The sequence below is a fragment of the Rhinopithecus bieti genome, unplaced genomic scaffold (assembly GCF_001698545.2).
Source record: "Rhinopithecus bieti isolate Rb0 unplaced genomic scaffold, ASM169854v2 scaffold_22436, whole genome shotgun sequence".
NCBI classification, from domain to species: Eukaryota; Metazoa; Chordata; class Mammalia; order Primates; family Cercopithecidae; genus Rhinopithecus; species Rhinopithecus bieti.
Window position 1 is genome coordinate 264,848 of NW_016810644.1, and position 24,645 is coordinate 289,492.

General features: G+C 43.9%; 1 protein-coding gene across 1 annotated transcript in view; it reads left to right on the top strand.

The window, feature by feature from the left end:
• The first annotated feature begins 4,314 nt into the window (after positions 1-4,314).
• NLRP9 (NLR family pyrin domain containing 9) overlaps positions 4,315-24,645 on the top strand; it is a 35,659-nt gene continuing 15,328 nt past the window's right edge. Inside the window, exons 1-4 of the mRNA XM_017892518.1 lie at positions 4,315-4,594; positions 11,342-12,893; positions 15,243-15,404; positions 21,449-21,616. Of these exons, the coding sequence (XP_017748007.1) occupies positions 4,315-4,594; positions 11,342-12,893; positions 15,243-15,404; positions 21,449-21,616 (2,162 nt within the window). The remainder of the gene's footprint in view (positions 4,595-11,341; positions 12,894-15,242; positions 15,405-21,448; positions 21,617-24,645) is intronic.

Sequence of the window (24,645 nt, forward strand, 5' to 3'; positions counted from 1 at the left end):
TATTTATTTGAAACTGAGTTTGCTTTTGTCGCCCAGGCTAGAGTGCAATGGCATGATCTCGGCTCACTGCAACCTCTGCCTCCAGGGTTCAAGTGATTCTCCTGCCTCAGCCTTCCAAGTAACTGGGATTACAGGCACCTGCCATCACACCCTGCTAATTTATTTTTTTCAGTAGAGTTGGAGTTTCGCCATGTTGGGCAGGCTGGTCTCGAACTCCCGACCTCAGGTGATCCAACCACCTCCCAAAGTGATGGGATTACAGGCGTGAGCCACTGTACCTGGCCTATAGATTTCAAATCTGGATGGAAAACGAGCTTCTTGGAAATTTTTCCTATTTTTAACAGTCATTTAAGTTTATTTCATGAAGTTTTTCCATTCCTTTCTCAATAAGTTAGCTTCTTACTTGCCTGTGATATTAAAATGTACACTTAAAATTTAACAATGGATTTCCATGCTTTTGCCTGTATTTTCTAATTTTATTGTGATCGCTGAATGAGACCAGTGATCTCTGATTTAGAATGCGTGTTTCTCTTTCAGTTTTTATTTATGTCCAAGATAAGGTCAAATTTAGTAAATGTCCCATGTGTGCTTGAATGGAATGTACATATTTGATTTGTAATAAAGCACTTTCCCCTTAAAAAATACATACATATATTTCATATACATACGGCACAAACTCTTTCTTGTGCATTACCTAAATGATATATTAAATTTTTTGGTTTTGCTTGGTGTAGTGGCTCTGGCCTGTAATCTCAGCAGTTTGGGAGGCTGAGGTGGGAGGATTACTTGAGGCCAGGAGTTTGAGACCAGCCTGGGCAACATAGCAAAGACATCAGCTCTACAAAAATAAAAAAAATGTTAGCTGGGCCTGGCGGTGTGTGTCTGTAGTCCCAGCTCCTTGGGAGGCACAGGTGGGGAGATTGAGGAGGTCCTTGAGTCCCAGTGGGTGCGGAAGGAGGGGGCCGGTCGATTATGCAGGGAGCTGTGCCTGGGCACAGAGCGAGACCTTGTCTCAAAAAGTTTATTGTGGTAAAATAGACATAATACAAAACTTACCATCTTACCTGTTTTTAAGTGTACAGTTCAATGGTGCTAAATACAATATAATGTTGTGCAAGCATCGCCATATCCATCTCCGTAACTGTTTATCTTACAAAACTGAAACTGTCCTCATGAAACAATAACTCACCATTTTCTTCTTCAGCCCCAGGCAACCATCTCATTCTACTTTGTCTCTATGATTCTGACCCCTTTAAGCACCTCATATGCGTTTAATGAGACCGTATTTGTCGTTTTGTGACTGGTTTATATCACTTAGTACATGTCCTCAAGGTTCATTCCTGTCACAGCATACATCAGAATCTCCTTCCTTTCTTGACTTATTTATTTTTTTCAGACGGAGTCCCGGTCTGTCACCCGGAGTGGAGTTCCAGGACGCAATTTCCTCTCACTACAACCTCCAACGCCCAGGTTCACGCTATTCTCCTGCCTCAGCCTCCCGAGAGCTGGAACTACAGGCACCCGCCACCACACCCGGCTAATTTTTTTTTTGTATTTTTAGTACAGATGGGGTTTCGTCATGTTGACCATGCTGGTCTTGAACTCCTGACCTCAGGTGGTCCACTGATCTCAGGTGGTCCACTCTCCTCAACCTCCCAAAGTGCTGGGATTCTAGGCGTGAGCCACCGCGCCTGGCTTCCTTCCTTTTTAAGGCTGTATAATCCTGTATTTATAGACGACGTTTCGCTTTTCCATTCATCTGTTGATGAACACTTGGGTCTCTAAGGCTCCTATTAACATAAGTGTCCAGGTAACTCTTTGAGAGAGTCTACCTTCAATTCTTTTGGGTTGCTGGATCTTACAGTAATTCTGTTTTTATATTTTTCGGAAAATACGATATGGTTTTCCGCAGTGGCTGAACCATTTAACATGTATACGTCACTAGGATACAAGGGTTCCAGTTTCTCTACCTTCTCATCGACGCTTGTTTTGAGTTTTTTGTTGTCAGTTACCATCTGAGTGGATGTGAGGCATTATCTCATTGTAGTTGTGATTTGTATTTCCCTAATGATTAGTGATGTTGAGCCTCTTTGTATGTGCTTATTGGCTATTGGTCATTTGTATATCTTTGGAGAAATGTCTCTTCCAGTCCTTTTCTCGTTGTTAATAAGATTGGTTTTTGAGTTTTAGGCGTTCCCTGTAATCTGGATTTTAATCCTTTGTGAGATATATGCTTTGCAAATATTTTCTCCCATTCTGTTGGTTGACTTTTTACTCTTTTGATATTGTCTTTGTTTTTGAGACAGAGTCTCACTCTGTCACCCAGGCTGAAGTGTAGTGGCGCGATCTCAGCTTGCTATAGCCTCCGCCTCCCAAGCAGCTGGGATGACAGGTGCCTGCCACCACGCCTGGCTGATTTTTGTATTTTTAATAGAGACAGGGTTTCACCATGTTGGCCAGGGCTCTCAAACTCCTGACCTCCAGTGATCCACCTGCCTCGGCCTCCCAAAGGGCTGGGATTACTGGCGTGAACCACTGCGCCTGGCCGATATTGTCTTTTGATGCACAAAATTTTAAAATTTGTATAAAGTCCAGTTTGTCTATTTTTTCTTTTGTCTGTGTCATATTCAAGAAATAATCGCCATATCTGTGTCTGGAAGCTTTTGCCCTACGTTTTCTTCTAGGAGTTTCACACTTCGAGCCTTCCGTTTAGATCTCCAGTCCATTTTGCATTCATTTTTGTTTGTCGTATCGAGGGTCCAAATTTATTCTTTTGCATGTGGCCATAGATGGTATGTAATCTTCGCTAGTCGTTTGTAATTATCTGAAAGGTATATTAGCTCAGATACAATGATATTGTATTTGTCATTATCTCCTTGTGTGTAAAATGATATTGCCAGGTGCACATACGCTCGTGAATTCTAGATCTTGGGGAACTGAATCTTGGTGTTCAAAAATTCTTCATCCATTTAGTACTTTCTAGCTTGAGTGTTTTCAGTGCTGATATTTTATACTATTAATACTTTTTTGGGTAAGAATTTGCCAGGCTTTTTCTTCTATTTTACTTTTCTGTGTATTTTCTAGGATTCTCTTATAAACAACATATAGCAAGATTTTTATTCATCCAACGTGAGTCTATGTATTAGTGAGTAATTTTATTTCATTCATATGTGTTAAAATTATACTGAGGCCGGGCGCAGTGGTTCACGCCTGTAATCCCAGCACTGTGGGAGGCTGAGGCAGGTGGATCACGAGGTCAGGAGTTTGAGACCAGCCTGGCCAACATGGTGAAACCCTGTCTCTAATACACACAAAAAGAAAATTAGCCGGGCATGGTGGCAGGTGCCTGTAATCCCAGCTAATTGGGAGGGTGAGGCAGGAGAATCATGTGAACCTGGGAGGCAGAGGTTGCAGTGAGCTGAGGTCATACCATTGCACTCTAGTCTGGGCAACACGAGTGAAACTCCATCTCAAAAAATAAAACAAAATAATATTATACATATATGTATGGTATTATTTTTGCCACCTCTCTCATTTTGTCTAGCGTATATTTCTACTTCATTTCCTGTCTTTTGCTGAATTGCAATGATTATCTGGAGGGTTTGTAATAGTAGGACAGTTCACCATTCTGTTTCTGTCCGAGTTGTTAGTCTGCAAATGCTAACCTATAGTAAATCTAACTTTTTCCCTATATACTGTAATTAGAAGGCATATACCCCAAACAAGACCAAAACATCTAAATTTGCTTTTATATCCTCTTCCTTTATTTTCATCTTCCTGAATATGATCATCTGTAATGTTAATATCAGTTCTTTTTTTGTTATGAAAATTGGATTAGACTATACTAAGTATGGGAAGGCTTATAGAGCAAACAAACTCACAGAATGCTGGTAGGAACGTCAGTTATTATATCCAGAAGGGAAAATCGTGGCGCATTATGTAGCAAACATGGTGACCCGTGTGTGCTGTTTGACCTATAATTTATAAATCTAGAGAAATGTGTGCTTATATGCACCAAGCTACACAGAAACGCTTGTTCATGAGAGCATCATTTATGTCAGACAAAAACAAGACACTTAAATGGCAGTCAACTCTGCCATTCACATGAATTTGTTTGGAAAAAGATGAAGCTTCTTCCCTAGATGATGTTTGATGCAAGATGTGTATGATGCTATCAATAATTTTGAGCTGCTTTCGGCTGCTGAAATTTAACTCTGTAATCATATCATTCTTCTCCAGGTATCATTTATTCTTTATTTTTGAGGATCTTTCTTTTCCCTCTGGAGACACCTGAGCTCACAGTCCTGGGGCGATATGGCAGAATCTTTTTTTTCGGATTTTGGCTTGTTGTGGTATCTGAAGGAGCTCAGAAAGGAAGAGTTTTGGAAATTTAAGGAGCTCCTCAAACAACCTTTGGAGAAATTTGAACTCAAGCCAATCCCCTGGGCTGAGCTGAAGAAGGCTTCCAAAGAAGACGTAGCAAAGCTGCTGGACAAGCATTACCCAGGAAAGCAGGCATGGGAGGTGACCCTGAACCTATTTCTACAGATCAGTAGGAAAGATCTCTGGACAAAGGCCCAGGAAGAGATGAGAAGTAAGTGCTGGATGAAGGGGCGAGGACCCAGGTCGGGGGAAGGCTGGTGTACTGGGAATAAGGCGGTATCGTTGTTGAATGCGTGGCCATCCCCTCCATCAGGTGAGAATGTGTGTGGGCCAAGGTGAGAGTTGAAGGTAGGAAAAGAGTTGCAGGCCAGGGCCGTTCGAACGTGGGCCAGTGATGAACTGGGGACGGATGACATCCTGATACACACCGTTCACCTAAGGAGTGTCTTCCCATTTTCCCACCCCAAGTGGAGTCGTTGTTATAGGAGATGAGTGGCCAGTTAGTGTCTGCATTGCCAGGTCTACTGAGATGGAATTCTAGTATGGTAGTTGCCTTCTTTTTTTTTTTTTTTTTTTTTTTGAGACAGGGTCTTGCCATGTTGCTCAGGCTGGTCTTGAACTCCCATGCTCAAGCAATCCGCCTGCCTAGAGCTCCCAAACTGCTGGGATTACAGGAGTGAGCCACCATGCCTAACTGCCTGTCTTTGTTGACCAGACATACACCAAGGAGTAGGTAGAATCTTAATATTTAAGACAGTCACAGACAGCGTATGTCCCAGTACTACAGGAAGCCCTCTTGCAAGCTTGTTTGGAGGTTCTGGTAGGGGTGCACAGCTTCTCTTCTGACCGTGCCTGAAGAACAGTCGTCTTCTATGGGGGAAGGTTGTCATCACCTTTGACCCAGGGCAGAGCTTCAGAACGGACGCACATGGAGCAGTGAGGGAGGAAGCGGACACCCGCCCAGCCGACCAGATCAGCCAATAGCCCTGGCGATCAGTGGGGTGACAGACATCACAGCCAGCTTGCCCTCACGTCCTGGAAGCACTCTTTCTGCATAATGTCTTTTCATTCTCATCACAACCCAGGAAAGGTTTACAAGTGAGAAAACTGGACAAAACAGTGTTCCCATGTGTTACGTGACTTTTCCAAAAGTGACAGATCTGACTCCAAACCAGTTCTACTGGACTCATTGATGGGGTCTCCACCCTCCTCTGGGGGGGATGCTTAGGAAAAACTAAATATATTCCCTATTAGGTATCTAGTAATTAGCGTTTGTTTCTGATGATTGTTATCTTCTCCCGTTACTTTTGAGTTCAATCAACTTCTGTTACATTGATTTCTGTTTTGTTCACGTTTGTTCTTTGTGTTGGTAATTCTAATTTGAGACCTTAGTTCATATCCCCGCATGCTTGAGGGTATTTTATTTGGTTTGGAATTGCTTGCTGTGTTTTTTGTTTTTTTGTGTGTGTGTTTTTGTTTCTTGTTTTTTGTTTTTTGTTTTTGAGATGGTGTCTTGCTCTGTTGCCCAGGTTGGAGTGCAGTGGCTTGATCTCGGTTCACTGCAACCTCCGCCTCCCGGGTTCAAACGATTCTCCTGCCTCAGCCTCCCAAGCAGTTGGGATTACAGGCATGCGCCACGACACCCAGCTAATTTTTGTATTTTTTGTAGAGACGGGATGTCACCATGTTGGTCAGGTTGGTCTCGAACTCCTGACCTCAGGTGATCCGCCCGCCTCGGCCTCCCAGAGTGCTGGGATGACAGGTGTGAGCCACTGCGCCTGGCAGTTTTCTTTATCTGTGTGGTTTGTGTCTTTGACTTCTCTGCTGATTCATGTTCTATGTTGGCGGATGAAAAAATGACCAAGTCGATGTCTGAACTGAGGGTTTCTCACTTGAGACGCTGAGGTCCTAAATGTTATATTTCATCTCTAAGATATGACAGTTTTTTTTTTTGTTTTTTTTTTTTTGAGATGGAGTCTCACCCTGTCACCCAGGCTGGAGTGCAGTGGTGTGGTCTCAGCTCACTGCAAGCTCCGCCTCCCTGGTTCACGCCATTCTCCTGCCTCAGCCTCCCGAGTAGCTGGGACTACAGGCGCCACCACCACACCCGGCTAATTTTTTGTGTTTTTAGTAGAGACGGGGTTTCACCGTGTTAGCCAGGATGGTCTCGATCTCCTGACCTCGTGATCCGCCCTTCTCGGCCTCCCAAAGTGCTGGCATTACAGGCGTGAGCCACTGCGCCCGGCCGACATGAATATTTTTAAGGTGACCTTTTCATTGTAAGAGAATGAGAGTAAGCCACTGAGTGCTGTCACCTGAGTTGCTGGAAATAGGGGTCAAAGGCTTCATTTTTCTTGCCTTTAATAAAAAAAACTTTAACATATAGATTTTATCTTTTATTAATTATATCTTTGATGCCTACATTTCTGGTACATCGTAGATATGCCACAAAAAATGATAAATCATTGGGTTTTGGTTTTTGTTTTTCTATTTTTTTGAGACAGAGTCTCACTCTGTCACCCAAGCTGGAGTGCAGTGGTGCGATCTTGACTCACTGCAACCTCCGCCTCCTGGGTTCAAGCGATTCTCCTGCCTCAGTCTCCCGAGTAACTGAGACTAAGGCACTCACCACCACGCCTGGCTAATTTTTCTATTTCTAGTAGAGACGGGGTTTCACCCCTTTGGCCAGGATGGTTTCGATCTCTTGACCTCGCGATCCACCCACCTCGGCCTCCCAAAGTGCTGGGATTACAGGTGCGAATCATCAGTTTTAAATAACCTTGCTTATGAATTTTGTCTCAAAAAACCTTGGATGTCAGCAAATGTTTATTATGGGTAAATATAGAAAGTGAATACTATAATGATAAATACATTCAATTAAATAGCACGGGGTTTTGCCAGGCACGGTGGCTCACGCCTGTAATCCCAGCACTTTGGGAGGCCGAGGTGGGCTGATCATCTGAGGTCAGGAGTTTGAGACCAGGCCAACATGGTGAGACCCTGTCTCTACTAAAAATACAAAAATTACCCATGCGTAGCGGCACACACCTGTAATCCCAGCTGGTCGGGAGGCTGAGGCATGAGAATCACTAGAACCTGGGAGGCAGAAGTTGCAGTGAGCCAAGATCACACCACTGCACTCTAGCCTGGGCCACACAATGAGACTCTGTCTCAAAAATTATATATATATATATTTTTTAATAAATAGCATAGGGTTTTATGATGAAAAATGTGCATGAATTTAGAAAGATGTCCATAATATATTATTCTGTCAAAAACCATGTTTGAAAATAGTATATGCAGTATAATTCTACTATAGAGAGAAAATCGGGCAGAAGAAAATACAGAGTAATGCAGACACAGATTAAGCTATGAGCCATGACTACATACATCAATGGAATTTTTAGAATGACTTGATTTCCTTTCTGTTTATCTGCATGTTTTTTTTTTTAATTTAATTTTTTGATAGAGATAGAGTCTCACCATGTTGGCCAAGCTGGTCTCGGACTCCTGGCCTCAAGTGCTCCTCCTGCCTCAGCACTCCCAAAACGCTGGGATTACAGGCATGAGCCACCGTGCCTAGCATGCATGTTTTAAATTCGAGACAGTTGTACAATATTGACTTTGTACGAAGACAGTCACTGCCCAGAGACTTAAATAACTCCTGTGCGGTGATGTTAAAGGGATATAGTGGAGAATAAAGTGGATGCTGTTCCCTCCTGTGGTGTCCAGTCAGTGTGCAAGGAGAACAAAGACCATCGGTGGAACCGTCCTTGCCTTTGTGAGCGACCATAGGGCCCCTTTGCAGTCTACTTCCTTTCAGTCCCTTCCCCAGACCCAAGATTTTCCTGAAATTTGAAAACTCAGATTATAAACAGGATTTTAATTCTTCTCCCTTCCCCATTTCTCATCACTCATCAGATAAACTTTGCATAAAATATGCATTTTGTGTCTGGGCGTGGTAGCTCACGCCTGTAATCCCAGCACTTTGGGAGGCTGAGGCGGGCAGATCACCTGAGGTCAGGAGTTTGAGACCAGCCTGGCCTATGTGGTGAAACCCCGTCTCTACTAAAAATACAAGAATTAGCCCGGCGTGGTGGCATGCACCTGTAATCCCAGCTACTCGGGAGGCTAAGGCAGGAGAATCGCATGAACCCAGGAGGCAGAGGTTGCAGTGAGCCAAGATGGCACCATCGCACTCCAGCCTGGGGGACAAGAGCGAGAGTTCATCTTCAAAATATATATATAATTTGTATATTTACATATATATATGTGTATATATATATATGTACTTTGCTCATAGGTGACCTGCTATCATCAGTTTAATTAAAGAGAATGCAGAAATTAGGGAAGATTATATAGACAAGACCAATTTTAGAGACAATTGATACAGTAAAATTTTTTTTTGAGACAGAGTCTCAGGCTGTTGCCCAGGCTTGAGTGCAGTGGTGTAATGCTGGCTTATTGCAATCTCTGCCTCTAAGGTTCAAGCAATTCTTGTGCCTCATCTTCCTGAGTAGGTGGCACCACAGGCACGTACCACCACACCCGGCCTAATTTTTTTATTTTTAGTAGAGACAGGGTTTCACCATGTGGGCCAGCCTGGTCTTGAGCTCCTGGCCTCAAGTGATCCATCTACCTCAGCCTCCCAAAGTGCTGGGATTACAGGTGTGAGCCACCACACCCGGCCAAAATTCTTATGTTTCTAAATTTTGGCTTGCTAACAGCTGTCACTGCAAATACCAGAGGCAATCCTGGTTCTTAATCATCAGGATTAAGAGAGACTGCCATCAAAAGACACCGAAGCCATTGTCATTTTAGGAGCATACATGAGCTGCCACTGAAGGATGAAAGGAATAAACTCTTCGTGTCTGTCCTGCTGTATAGAGAAGGCAAAGCTGGCTGAGAATAGAAGGTGGAGTAGGATTTTGTTTCTAATAGTTGGAGTAACACTGGGTGCTTGAACGGAAATGCTCAAATCTCAGTTACTGTAACTGTTGACCAAAATGAAGTGACAGAAAGGCAGGTAAAGGCTGTAAAGACAGGTTGAAAGAATGATGGTTCTGGTGGGGCATGGTGTCTCACGCCTGTAATTCCAGCACTTTGGGAGGCCAAAGTGGGTGGATCGGTTGAGCCCAGGAGGTCGAAACCAGCCTGGACAACATAGTGAAATTCCATGTCTACAAAAAGAAAAAAAAAAAAACCCTACACCAAAAAACAAAAATTAGCCAAGCATGGTGGCACACGCCTATAGTTCCAGCTACTTGGGAGGCTGAGGCAGGAGGATCACTTGAGCCTGGGAGGGGGAGGTTGCAGTGAGCTGACGTTGCGCCACTGCCCTCCAGCCTGGGCGACACAGTGAGATCCTGTCTCAAAAGAAAAAAGAAAGAAATTGATGGTTCAGGGGTGGATTTCCAAAATTGAATACAGCCAGCGTGGGGCAAGAGAAATAACCTAGACCTCATGGCTTCCAGTCCAGCAGACATGGGACGTGCACCTGACCCTTGCTATCTATTCATCAGTCTAAATTCGTCCAGACACATACACTCACACCGTTTGGGAAAGCAGAAAGAGGATGAATTTGAATGAGTTGTTGAGATGAAATGTGCGGGATCGGTAGTCATAGCCTCAGCCCTGACTCCCGGTAGAGCTTCAGCAAATGGTGGTGCTTTTGGATCCTCTACTGGGGAGATGCCACCCCCTCTTCCAGCTTGGAATATAATTCTCCAGCGTTCACACCTCACGGTGGCCATCACTCTATCTAGGTTTCCAGTTTGGTCATGTGTTTCCACGAACATGATTTCAGACAGATTATGGTCCTAACAAAACTAAGTTAGCCAGCCTGGTTATCTCGATATGTACACCAGTCTGTGTGTGTTCCAAGTGAATCTTTAGGCATCATTCTGCCAACGAAGAGTCAAATTCTGTAATATACTTTAAAAGATTTATTCTGAGCCAAATATGAGTGACCATGGCCTGTGACACAGCCCTCAGGAGGTCCTGAGAACATGTACCCAAGGTAGTTGGAGTGCAGCTTGGTTTTATACTTTTTTTTTTTTTTTTTTTTTTGAGACAGAGTCTTGCTCTGTCACCCAGCCTGGAGTACAATAGCACGATCTCTGCTCCCTGCAACCTCTGCCTCCCAGGTTCAAGTGATGCTTGTGCCTCGGCCTCCTGAGTAGCAGGGATTATAGGCACCCGCCACCACGCCTGGCTAACTTTTGTATTTTTAGTAGAGATGGGGTTTCACCATGTTGGCCAGGCTGGTCTTGAACTCCTGACCTCAGGTGATCCATCTGGCTCAGCCTCCCAAAGTGCTGGGATTACAGGCATGAGCCACTGCGCCCGGCCCTAGTTTTATACATTTTAGGGAGCTGTGAGACTTCAATAAGAAATACATTGGTTTGATTCAGAAAGGTGGGACAACTGGAAGCCGGAAGCAGGCTGAGGGGGACGCTTCCAGGTTCTAGATGGGTTTAAAAATTCTTTGGTTGACGGCCGGAGGCGGAGCTTGCAGTGAGCTGAGATCACACCACTGCACTCCAGCCTGGGCGACAGAGCAAGACTCCGTCTCAAAAAATAAAAAGAAAAAATTATCTGGTTGACAACTGGTTGAGTTTATCTAAGACCTGGGATCAAAGAAAAGGAAATGTCTGGATTAAGATAAAGGATTATGGAGATCCACATCCTTACTTGCAGAGGAAGCCTTCAGAGAGAATAGGTTGTAAAATGTTTCTTATCAGACTTAAAGCCTGTGTTTGTGTTAATGGAGAGGTATAACGAAGTATGTCTGACCCCCACTTCCCATCAAGGCATGAATCAGTCTCTCGGGTTAAATTTTAAAAGCACCCTGGCTTCAGATGGCTGGCGAGTATTAGAATTTTATTTTTGGTTTACAGTTCTGAGGAGTATAAAAGAATGAGTGTGTTTTTAACACTCTTATATCCTGTTCTCACAGATAAGCTAAACCCATATAGAAAGCATATGAAGGAAAAATTTCAGCATATATGGGAGAAGGAAACCTGTCTTCAAGTCCCTGAGCATTTCTACAAAGAAACCATGAAAAATGAGTATAAAGAATTGAATGGCGCATATACTGCTGCGGCTAGACTGCACACTGTGGTCCTGGAAGGTTCAGATGGAATTGGAAAGACAACCCTTCTAAGAAAAGTGATGTTGGACTGGGCAGAGGGAAACTTATGGAAGGATAGGTTCACATTTGTGTTTTTCCTCAATGTCTATGAAATGAACGGTGTCACAGAGACCAGCTTACTGGAGCTCCTCTCTAGGGACTGGCCTGAATCTTCAGAGACGATCGAAGACATTTTTTCCCAGCCAGAGAGAATTCTGTTCATCCTGGATGGCTTTGAGCAACTGAAGTTTAACTTAGAGTTTAAGGCTGACTTCAGTGATGATTGGAGGCGGCGGCAGCCAACGCCAATTATCCTGAGCAGTTTGTTGCAAAAAAAGATGCTTCCAGAATCCTCTCTGCTTATTGCATTAGGAAAACTGGCTATGCAAAAACACTATTTTACGTTGCAGCATCCAAAACTCATAAAGCTCTCAGGATTCACTGAATCTGAAAAGAAGTCGTATTTCTCCTACTACTTTGGTGAGAAGAACAAAGCCTTGAAAGTCTTCAATTTTGTGAGAGATAGTGGACCGCTGTTTATCTTGTGCCATAATCCCTTTATATGCTGGTTGGTCTGTACTTGTGTGAAACAGAGGCTAGAGAGGGGAGAAGACCTTGAAATAAACTCCCAAAACACCACCTCTTTATATGCATCCTTCTTAACAAATGTATTCAAAGCAGGAAGTCAGAGTTTTCTGCCTAAGGTGAACAGAGCCCGACTAAAAAACCTGTGTGCTTTGGCTGCAGAGGGAGTATGGACATACACATTTGTATTTTGCCATGAGGATCTCCGGAGGAATGGGTTATCTGAGTCTGAGGGCTTGATGTGGGTGGGTATGAGACTTCTCCAAAGGAGAGGGGACTGTTTTACCTTCGTCCATCTGTGTATCCAAGAGTTTTGTGCCGCTATGTTTTATTTGCTCAAACGACCCAAAGACGATCCTAACCCGGCCATTGGAAGCATAACTCAGCTTATAAAAGCAAGTATGACTCAGCCTCAAACCCACTTGACCCAGGTGGGGGTATTCACGTTTGGAATTTCAGCAGAAGAAATTGTCAGCATGCTGGAGACATCCTTTGGTTTTCCACTGTCAAAAGACCTACAGCAGGAAATAACCCAATGCCTTAAAAGTTTAAGTCAATGTGAAGCTGATAGGGAAGCCATAGGTTTCCAGGAATTATTCGTTAGTTTATTTGAAACTCAGGAAAAAGAATTTGTAACACAAGTGATGAATTTCTTTGAAGAAGTTTTCATTTATATTGGTAACATACAACATTTGGCAATAGCTTCATTCTGCCTGAAGCATTGTCGACGTTTAACAACACTTCGCATGTGTATGGAGAGTATCTTTCCAGATGACTCAGGATGCGCGTCAGGGTGAGTCCTCTATTAATCCCCTGCCCCACGCACTACGCTTGGAGTTTGCTCTAGTGGCCTGTGGGTGTTTCATGGGCCTTACGCTGCTGTGCTTAAGAGCATGGAGGTTGGAGTCAGAAAGGCTTCCTTTCGAGCCTTGGCACTACCATTTGTCAGCTGTGGGATCATGAGCTGCAACTTCTTGAACTTTTTCCATTTGCATAAAGAGGAATAAAAGTTTTATCAACTTCATAGGACCAATGTGAGGTTAAGAGGCTAGCAGGAGTTTTTTCTTTTCTTTTCTTTTTTTTTTTTTTGAGATGGAGTCTTGCTCTATCGCCCAGGCTGAAGTGCAGTGGTGTGATCTTGGCTCACTGCAACCTCCACCTCCTGGGTTCAAGCAACTCTCCTGCCTCAGCTTCCCAAGTAGCTGGGATTACTGGTGCACGCCACCACGCCTGGCTAGTTTTTGTATTTTTGGTAGAGACAGTTTCACCATGTTAGCCAGGCTGGTCTTGAACTCCTGAACTACTGAACTCAGGTGATCCACCCATCTCAGCCTACCAAAGTGCTAGGATTATAAGCCTGAACCACCACGCCTGGCCTTGCTTGCTTCCTCCCTCCCTCCCTCCCTTCCTTCCTCTTTCTGTTTCTTTTTCTCTTTCTCTTTCTTTTTCCTTTTTTTTCCACCATGTTTATTGTTTTCAGACTGTGCTGCTTCCCCCTCCCTTCATAGCTTGTGCAGTATCCCCTGGTGACCCCACTGGGAGGGGACTCCTGGAAGTTCCTGCCTCGTTTCCTCTGCGTTTTTTCCATACGTCTTTTCCCGCTGCTGATTTTGCCTTGTATTCTTCCGTCGGGTTCACGTTACCGACGTGAACTCACACGTTAGCTCTCAGATACATGCTGCTGTTCGTGATAACGTTTTTGGATACAGTTCCCTGTTCACTGAGGGGTCACCAAATAACCCTTGTCCATAGAACAATCAAGTATTCTCATCTAAAAGAAGAGGAAATGGAAACAGAATAAGGTTGAATAGCTTGGCCAGGGTCACATAGTTACTAAATGTTTACACCAGAGTTTCATTCCAATCAATTACTCTTATCTCAGGATCCACTTTCTTTTTTTTTTATTTCCAACTTTTAAGTTCAGGGGATACATGTGCAGGATGTGCAGGTTTGTGACATAGGTGAACATACGTCATGGTGATTTGCTGCGCAGATCATCCCATCACCTGGGTATTAAGCCCGACATCTCCTAGCTATTCTTCCTGATACTGTCCCTCCTCCCAAGCCCCACACTCCGACAGACCCCAGTGTGTGTTGTTCCCGTCCCTGTGTCCATGTGTTGTCATCATTTAGCTCCTACTTATAAGTGAGAACATGCGGTATTTGGTTTTCTGTCCCTGCAGTCGTTTGCTAAGGATAATGGCCTCCAGCTCCATCCATGTCCCTGCAAAATACACGATCTTGTTCCTTTTCATGACTGCGTAGTATTCCATGGTGTATATGTACCACATTTTCTTTATCCAGTCTATCACTGATGGGCATTTAGGTTGATTCCATGTCTTTGCTATTGTAAACAGTGCTTTCTTTTTTTTTTTTTTTCCGAGACAGGGTCTTGCTCTGTTTCCCTAGCTTAGTGCAGTGGCATGATCATAGCTCACTTTAGTTTTGTACTCCTGGGTTCAAGTGATCCTCCCACCTCAGCCCCCAAATAGCTGGGACTACAGGTGTATGCCATCACACCTGGCTAATTTTTTAAATTTTTAATAGATAAGGAGTCTTGCTATGTTGCCCAGGTCATCCTCAAACTCGTAAGCTCAAGCGATTCTCTTGCTTTGGCCTCCCAAAGTGCTGGGATTACAGGCTTGAGCCACTCTGCCTGGCCAGGGCCTACTTTCTTTTTTTTTTTGAGACGGAGTCTTGCTCTGCCACCCAGGCTGGAGTGCAGTGGCCGAATCTCAGCTCACTGCAAGCTCCGCCTCCCGGGTTTACGCCATTCTCCTGCCTCAGCCTCCCGAGTAGCTGGGACTACAGGCACCCGCCTCGTCGCCCGGCTAGTTTTTTGTATTTTAAGTAGAGACGGGGTTTCACCGTATTAGCCAGGATGATCTCGATCTCCTGACCTCGTGATCCGCCCGTCTCGGCCTCCCAAAGTGCTGGGATTACAGGCTTGAGCCACCGCGCCCGGCCCCTACTTTCTAACTATTATGTCATGTTGGCTCAGTTTACCTGGCTGACCTTCTCCCTGTTCAGGCCTGGGTGTCTGTCAGCTTTGAGGGGCTTTGGAAATGGTGTTTGGCCTGTTTTGAGAATGTCTTGAATTGAGTTTAGTCACTGGAGAAACACGATCTTTGTTCTCTCATAGTTACAACGAGAAGCTCGTCTACTGGCGAGAGCTTTGCTCAGTGTTCATTACCAACAAGAACTTCCAGATATTAGACATGGAAAACAGCAGCCTCGACGATGCCTCCCTGGCGATTCTTTGCAAAGCGCTGACTCAGCCTGTTTGTAAACTCCGAAAACTCATGTAAGTTTGATGTTAACCTGTCCTTTAAGCAAACGGCAGAGTTTCCTTCTCTCTACTGTGGCCTTTTTGGAAGAAGAACAGTGCATAAATGCAGAGCCGCAATCCAGTGTGTTAAATGCAGTGACATGCACACGTATGTTTATTGCGGCACTATTCACAATAGCAAAGACTTAGAACCAACCCAAATGTCCATCAATGATAGACTGGATTAAGAAAATGTGGCACACATACACCATGGAATACTATGCAGTCATAAAAAAGGATGAGTTCATGTCCTTTGTAGGGACGCGGATGAAGCTGGAAGCCATCATTCTGAGCAAATTATCGCAAGGACAGAAAACCAAACACTGCATGTTCTCACTCATAGGTGGGAATTGAACAATGAGAGCACTTGGACACGGGAAGGGGAACATCACACACCAGGGCCTGTCGTGGGGTGGGGAGAGGGAGGAGGGATAGCATTAGGAGATATACCTAATGTAAATGACGAGTTAATGGGTGCAGCACAGCAACATGGCACATGTATATATATGTAACAAACCTTCATGTTGTAAACATGTACCCTAGAACTTAAAGTATTAAAAAAAAAAAATGTAGTGACATGTAAAATGAAATCTAGTTGGAGGGCCTGAGAGTGAGCAGTCCTGGTTAGGGGTGACCTTTGCTTGGTTGTGGATGGATGAAGAATAGATGTTTCTCAGGTGAGAAAGGAAGGGTGCTTGAGGACAGACAGAAAAATAACCTTAAATTTGTAAAAAAAAAAAAAGAAAATAATAAAGACAAGCATAATAGGTGGCATTTATGAAACAGAGTGCTGATGTGCAATATTTCCTTCGGTTTCTTTTAATCCTAATAAAGTTTTGTTATTACTTTTATACAAATAATATATGAGAGGATAGAAACAGAGTTGTTCTCTGATATTTTACTTATCTTGATTTGCCTGGGCCATGCTGTTCTCTTTACCCCCATAAGTAAACATTGCTTCCAGGTTAAATTTAAGTCTTTCTTAAGCTTGAAAGGTCATGTCATCACGGAAGACTGTCTGCTCCCAAAGCACCTTATACGTCTTTTTGGTAAGAGTTAGTGCATTGAATTATTAGCCCACATATTTGTGCAGAAAAAAGTTAACATAACAGTCTTCAGACTGCTGTCTCTAGAAAGGTCTGTTTGCTAGGTCGGTCCTCGGCTGACGTCTTGTTTGTTTTGTTGTGTTGTGTTGTGTTGTTGTTGTTGTTGTTTTGAGATGGAGTTTCACTCTTGTTGCCCAGGCTGGAGTGCAGTGGTGTGATCTCAGCTCACCACAACCTCTGCCTCCCAGGTTCAAGCGATTCTCCTGCCTCAGCCTCCCGAGCAACTGGGATTATAGGCGTGCACCACCACACCCGACTAATTTTTGTATTAGTAGAGATGGAGTTTAACCATGTTGGCCAAGCTGGTCTCGAACTCCTGACTTCGTGGTCCGCCCGCCTCGGCTCCCGAAGTGCTGGGATTACAGGCGTGAGCCACCGCACCCGGCCTGGCTAATATCTGGAAATTGGACTTTGGGAGAGTTTCCATCAACCTAATTGATAAGAATGGTTCACTGTTCCTGAACTGTACCAACACTGTGGTTTATACTGAACGTCTGGTTTCCTTCAGTGACTTTTGAATTTTGGCTCATGCTAGGCAGAAGGTGCCTATATGACAAGCTCCAGTAAAAACCACAGGCATTGAGTCCTTCATGAGCTTCCCTGGTAGATGACGCTTCACATGTGTTCTCACATTTTGTTGCTGGAGGAATTTATTGTGTCCCGGTGATCCCACGGGGAGAGGACTCTTGCAAGCTTGTGTCTCGTTTTCTCTGGATTTTTCCTATGTTCCTTTTCCCCTTGGTGGTTTCTCCTTTGTATCCTTTTGCTGAAATAAATCATAGCCATTGTATGACTGTATTGCAAGTCGTATGAGATCTCCTAGCAAGTCACCAAAGCCAGGAGTGATCTTAGGGAGCGCAGTGTTTCTCTGTTGACTAAACCTCTGTGATGGATGGGGATACCTTCACCCTCATGTCCTCAGCATCTAGAAAAATACAAAGCTTTGTACGGGCTCACTAAACATCCATTGAATGAATGCGTGCTGAAAATAGTGAAGGAACTGACTCATAAAAGAATTTCTAAAGATCCCACATAGATAGTAAAAAGTGGACCTCACTGAACTTTTTTTTTCTGGAAAATATGTTAAAGTAGGGACTAGCTTGATTATAAGGCATGAGCAGTATCTGAATTTCAGTGTGATGTGAGGAATAGTAGCAAGGAAGAGGTGGTTAGTGGTCTTGCAATTAAGACATTTGTCGTTGATTTTTATTGTATAAATTCAGTCTTAAAGCACAAGAAGTCATTGATTTTTAGATGAGATCAATGGCAACGTGAAGTAGAAGAGTAATCCGGATAAACCTGGGTGAAGGCGTGAATTAAGATGTACATGTCCTTCCTAGGAGCCTTAGGTTACAAAATGAGGATATCAGTGCTTCTTCACGGTCTTAATGACAATGAGAATAAATCACTGATCTTTTATTTTAAAAAAAATATTTTTTTAATTAAAAATTTTTTTGTGACAGTCTCACTCTGTCGCCCAGGCTGGAGTCCAATGGTGCAGTCTCAACTCACTGCAACCTCTGCCTACCAGCTTCAAGCAATTCTCCTGCCTCAGCCTCCCAAGTAGCTGGGATTACAGGTGCCCGCCACCACACCTGGCTAATTTTGTATTTTTAGTAGAGATGGGGTTTCACCATGTTGGCCAGGCTGGTCTCAAACTCCTGACCTCATGTGATCCACCTGCCTTGGACTCCCAATTCATTGATATTTTACACAAAGTTCTTTAGTTCAGTGTCTAGCAAATATCATTAGATTCATTTTAAGTTGTCCAGGAATAATAGAGATAGTTTGGTCATTTCTCTTCTAAAGTATCTAGCCACATGTCTTGAAACTGAAAAATGGGCTGGGCGTGGTGGCTCACGCCTGTAATCCCAACACTTTGGGAGGCCGAGGCAGGCGAATCACAAGGTCAGGAGATTGAGATCATCCAACCTGGCTAACACGGTGAAACCCTGTCTCTACTAAAAATACAAAAAATTAGCTGGGCATGGTGGCGGGCGCCTGTAGTCCCAGCTACTTAGGAGGCTGAGGCAGGAGAATGGTGTGAACCTAGGAGGCAGAGCTTGCAGTGAGCCGAGATCGCGCCACTCACTCCAGCCTGGGCCACAGAGCGAGACTCTGTCTCAAAAAAAAAAAAAAGAAAGAAAGAAATTGGAAAATGTTCTTCCTTCTTTTTGGTTCTGTACATGAAATAATAAATGCAGTTGCTGAGACGAATAAAGAATCAGAAGCCAGGACTCATTCCTTCAACACCGATTTTAATGCCTCCCCAAGGTTAGGGTTTAGGGAACGTTGGAGGTATCATCCAATTTCATCACTCACATGGAATGGTTAGTTGAGATCCTGTTCTATTTGCTTTATCAACTTTTTTTCCCTTATAGTTAAGGGAAAAGTTGTACTTGAGAAAAAGTGATAATAGTTTCTGGAAGCAGAGTGGCGTCAGTAGAGGCTGAGAGAAGTAGACTGATTCCTTGGGTTACGTAGGGCAGACTAATCACAGACAGATCAGTATGTTCCAAGCACACATACCTCCAGCGTTCCTTCATCCCTAACCTTAGGGAGCCACTGGAGTTGAAGTTGAAGGAATGAACCCAGGCTTCTGATTCTGCATTCATCTCAGCAATTGTATTTTTTTTTTTTTATCATTTATGTGCAGAAAAGGAAAAGTTGACAAGACAAAGAGTCAACAAATGGTATCATAATCAACTCTTCTATTTTAGGTTCCCCCTTTTCCTTGAGGTTGATTATCCTGAAATGGTGATGATTCCTAATTACATGTTCATCTTTGTGACTGTTTTCCCACCATATTGTCTGTTGACTCGATTGTTTGCTGCTGGCCGATGGTTGACATTCACTGCAGCTGCCTGGTTAACCAATTCCGGTGCTTTCATTAATGTGATGTGGTGGCTTGAGGGCCAGATCTTCCCGTCTTTTGTGTCACCCGCCTTTCTCACAGGTGTCTCCAGATATCAAGGGGTTTCCTTGTTTTCTTTTCTTTTATTTATTTATTTATTTTATTTTATTTTATTTATGTTTTTTTGAGACAGAGTCTTGCTCTGTCCCACAGCCTGGAGTGCAGTGGCGAGATGTGGGCTCACTGCAAGCTCCACCTCCTGGGTTCAAGCAATTCTCCTGCCTCAGCCTCCCCAGTAGCTGGAACTACAGGTGCCCACCATCACGCCCGGCTAATTTTTTGTGTTTTAGTAGAGACGGGGTTTCATCATGTTGACCAGGGTGGTCTTGAACTCTTGAACTCAGGCAATCCACCCATCTCGGCCTCCCAAAGTGCTGGGATTACAGGTGTGAGCCACCGTGCCTGGCCTAGATTCTCTGTTTTCCTGTGGCAGCACGTCCACCTGTCAGTTGTACCAGACTCTGCTCACTGGCTGCGCAGATCCCTGTACATCTCCCCTCCCTGTCACCAGCTCCTGGCTTCCTTTATCTCTGGGCAGGTGGTACCAGGGTGTTGCTAATATATTTAGGGGATCACTCTGCCCACAGTCCCCACAGTTCCTCCAGCCTGCCGTTTCCCTCTGTGATCTGCCCTTATCTGTCTTTTGATTTTGGTCTACTCAAAATTCCCATTCTAGTTTTTGAACATGGTAAAATATTTACTTTTAAAATTCTCCGTCATTTCTTAAAGTTGACTAGGAGAGAAATCAAGGTGTTCTCATCTGTTCTAATACCAGGAGTCATATAGAGCAAGTTTTATGTGTCATGCATTTATTCTTACGGGTGTCTGGTTTGTAAATACACATTTATCAGGCTAATAAATACGTATATATATCTGGTTTATACATAAATTGTGTCTGGATTGTAAGTACATATTCTGGTTTCGTATTTATCTGGTAAATATATATATCTGGTTTATAAATACATATTTGGTTTATAATTACGTATTTGGTTTATAAATACACATATATGGCATATACATGTAGATATTAAAATAAAAGCCAACATGAATTGGCCATGTTCCAGGCATTACAGTAAATGCTAATTTCTTTTTTTTGGTGACAGAGTTTAGCTCTTGTTGCCCAGGCTGGAGTGCAGTGGCGCAATCTCAGCTCAGTGATTTTCCTGCCTCAGCCTCCTGAGTGGCTGGGATTACAGGCATGCACCACCATGCCCAGCTAATTTTTTGTATTTTTAGTAGGGATGGGGTTTCGCCTAGTTGGCCAGGCTGGTCTCGAACTCCTGACCTCACATGACCTACCTGCCTCGGCCTCCCAAAGTGTTGGGATTACAGGTGTGAGTCACCATGCCTGTCCTTAAATGCTAATTTCTTAATCACCATGACCATATCTGTGTATTTCATGAAGAGACTGGGCCACACAGCCATTAGGTCATTTGCCCAGTCTTGCAAAAGCAACAAGGAGAAAAGCAAAACATCAAATCCAGTTTCCTGTAACTCTGGAGCCTGAGTTTTTTGACACTACATAACACCGTCTCCTTTATTTAAAAAAAAAAAAAAAAAAATCTTAGTTTTAAAACAGAAATGGGTTCTTTCCTTGGGTAACACAGTTTTGCTTGGAGCATTAATTCAGATATGTGTGTGTCTATTTTATGTGAGGCATTAATCTCAGAATTCAAAGAGGTACAAGTATAGTTTGTTCCCGTCCCCCTGGGGCTCGGTTTAACATGGGAGTCGTCGGACTCATTTTCCTTATATGTTTGCTGTTACGTAGAAGTGGAGGGGCTAGGGAGAAACGGGAAAGTTCTAAGCAGCTTGAGCCTCTGTGCTGTCTGGTGTCTGAAGACCCCACCGAGAAATAATTTATGGCCAGGAGTAACCAGAATTCCAGAAACTGCATGGTAAGGCCCAGCATTCGGGGCAGGAAGAATCATACAACAGGTGTCTGGCTTTGTGCTGGGATCTCATTGCGTGATGCTATTTTTTGTTTTAATCTTCTGCAGATTTACTTCTATGCTTAACTTTGGACATGATTCAGAATTATTTAAGGCAGTTCTTCACAACCCTCACCTGAAACTTCTGAGCCTGTATGGCACCAGCCTCTCCCATACTGACGTCAGGCACCTGTGTGAGACGCTGAAACATCCAATGTGCAAGATAGAAGAGCTGATGTAAGTCCGGGCTGTTCATGCCGAGCGGTGTTGCTTTCCAAGGTGGGCTTTGCGGTTTGAATATTCTTGTTCTCCTTCCTGGAAGGTCATTGCTTCAGTCTTCGTCTATCTTGTTTTTCATCTTTTGAATCTCAGTCTCCTTGTAAGGTGAAGGTAGATTCTGCTGGGCAAGGCCTCCTCTCAGAAGGTTTATTTCCGCCCTCCCATCTCTCATACTCACTTTAATTACTTTTTTTTTTTTTTTTTTGAGACAGGGTCTCACTCTGTTGCCCAGACTAGAGTGCAATGATGCGATCTTGGCTCATTGCAACCTCAGCCTCCGGGGTTCAAGCGATCCTCCCACCTCAGCCTCCCGAGTAGCTAGGATTACAGGTGCATGCCACCACACCCAGCTGATTTTTGTAAGTTTTTGTAGAGATGGGGTTTCACCATATTGCCCAGGCTGATCTTGCACTCCTGGTCTCAAGCAATCTGCCCCCCTTGACCTCCCAAAGTACTGGGATTACAGTACTTCACACGAGCCACCACACCCAGCCTCATCTCATGGACACCTCCCTTGGTACTTCCTGGTTCTGCCTTCAGCCAACCAGGCCAAAACAAGAACATCATTTTTACCCCCTAAAGACATTGATAGAGACTTAAAACTGAAGTACGTTAATGATCACAAGTATGATTGTCTAATTTGGCAGTTGACAGTGTTGAAGCCAGGGGAAAAATGACTTGCCCAAAGTCATTTCTTCCTCTTGAAAATTGTCAGGGTGGCCCCTGTCCTATTTGGGTGATTTCTAGGCAGAGCAAATCTATCTTTGTTTTTTATTAGTATTATACTTTAAGTTCTAGGGTACATGTGCGCAACGTGCAGGTTTGTTACATATGTATACATGTGCCATGTTGGTGTGCTGCACCCATCAACTCGTCATTTACATTAGGTATTTCTGCTAATGCCATCCCTCCCCCAGCACCCTCCCCCATGACAGGCCCCGGTGTGTGATGTTCCCTGCCCTGTGTCCATGTGATCTCTTTGTTCAGCTCCCACTTAGGAGTGAGAACATGCGGTGTTTGGTTTTCTCTTCTTGTGTTACTTTGCTGAGAATGATGGTTTCCAGTTTCATCCACATCCCTGCAGAGAACATGAACGCATCCTTTTTTATGGCTGCATAGTATTCCATGGTGTATATGTGCCACATTTTCTTTATCCAGTCTATCGTTGATGGACATGTGGGCTGGTTCCAAGACTTTGCTATTGTGAACAGTGCCATGGTAAACATACGTGTGCATGTGTCTTTATAGTAGAATGATCACTGGCCAATCTGTCTTTCCAAAGAGAACAAAGGGAAGTCATTGAGGCAGCAATCGATAAAATCAGCCCAGGCCAGGCACGAATCTGTCTTTCCAAAGAGAACAAAGGGAAGTCATTGAGGCAGCAATCGATAAAATCAGCCCAGGCCAGGCACGGTGGCTCACGCCTGTAATCCCAGCACTTTGGGAGGCCAAGGTGGGCGGATCACAAGGTCAGGAGATTGAGACCATCCTGGCTAATACAGTGAAACCCCGTCTCTACTAAAAATACAAAAAAATTGACCGGGCGCGGTGGCTCAAGCCTGTAATCCCAGCACTTTGGGAGGCCGAGACGGGCGGATCCCGAGGTCAAGAGATCGAGACCATCCTGGCTAACACGGTGAAACCCCGTCTCTACTAAAAAATACGAAAAACTAGCCGGGTGAGGTGGCGGGCACCTGTAGTCCCAGCTACTAGGGAGGCTGAGGCAGGAGAATGGCGTAAACCCGGGAGGCAGAGCTTGCAGTGAGCTGAGATCCGGCCACTGCACTCCAGCCTGGGCGACAGAGCGAGACTCCGTCTCAAAAAAAAAAAAAAAAAAAAAAAAAAAAAAAAAATTTAGCCAGGCATGGTGGCAGGCGCCTGTAGTCCCAGCTACTCGGGAGGCTGAGGCAGGAGAATGGTGTGAACCTGGGAGGCGGAGCTTTCAGTGAGCTGAGATCGTGCCACTGCACTCCAGCGTGGGCGACACAGCGAGACTCCATCTCTAAATACATACATACATACATACATACATACATACTACATAAAATTAAAAAATAAAATAAAATTAGCCCATTAAACCCACCAAGAGAATATGCTCTTCTCTCTCCCAGTTTGCTGTCGTTTCTTTGCAGTAACCATCAAAAAATGTAATTGACAGATTCATCTATACTCGGTTAATTTTATGCATCCAGACTCATCAGGAGAAAGAGGCAGGTTCTCTGAATAAGGGTTGTTTGAGCTTATAGAACTGCTGTAGATCTCATTCCTCATTCAAGCTGTTTCCATATCATGGCAACTTTTTTTTTAACTTCTACTCTAACTTTCTCTTCTCGGGGGAAGACTTTCAGAATTCCATTGTATTTTGCTCCATTTCATAATTATGTTATTTGCATAGGGTTTTATCTATTATACATTAACATGAGGATTAGCATAATGATAGACATAATGTAGCTGGAAATGTTACCTTTTGGGGTAAGCTAACTATTCTTCATTTACTTCAATGTGGTATTGGTGGTGGAAGGTCTTCAAAATCAGGTTCTCTCCAGCTCAGTAGTTCTCAGTAGGAGGAATTTTGTCCCTTAGGGAATGTCAATGTTTAGAGGCATTTTCAATGATCACAGTTGAGTGGGGAGGGTGCTGCTGGCATCTGGTAGACAGAGACCAAGTGTTTGCACGCTGCTGACAGACATACCCAAGACTGGGCAATTTACAAAAGGAAGAGGTTTATTGGACTTACAGTTTCATGTGGCTAGGGAGGCCTCACAATCATGGTGGAAGGTAAAAGGCACATTTCACATGGCGGCAGACAAGAGAAAAGAGCTTGTGCGGGGAAACTCGCCTTTGTAAAACCATCAGATCTTGTGAGACACACACATCGTCATAAGAACATTCTAGGAAAGACCTACCCGCATGATTTAATTATCTCCCACTGGGTCCCTCCCACAACACATGGGAATTATGGGAGCTACAGGATGAGATGTGAGTGG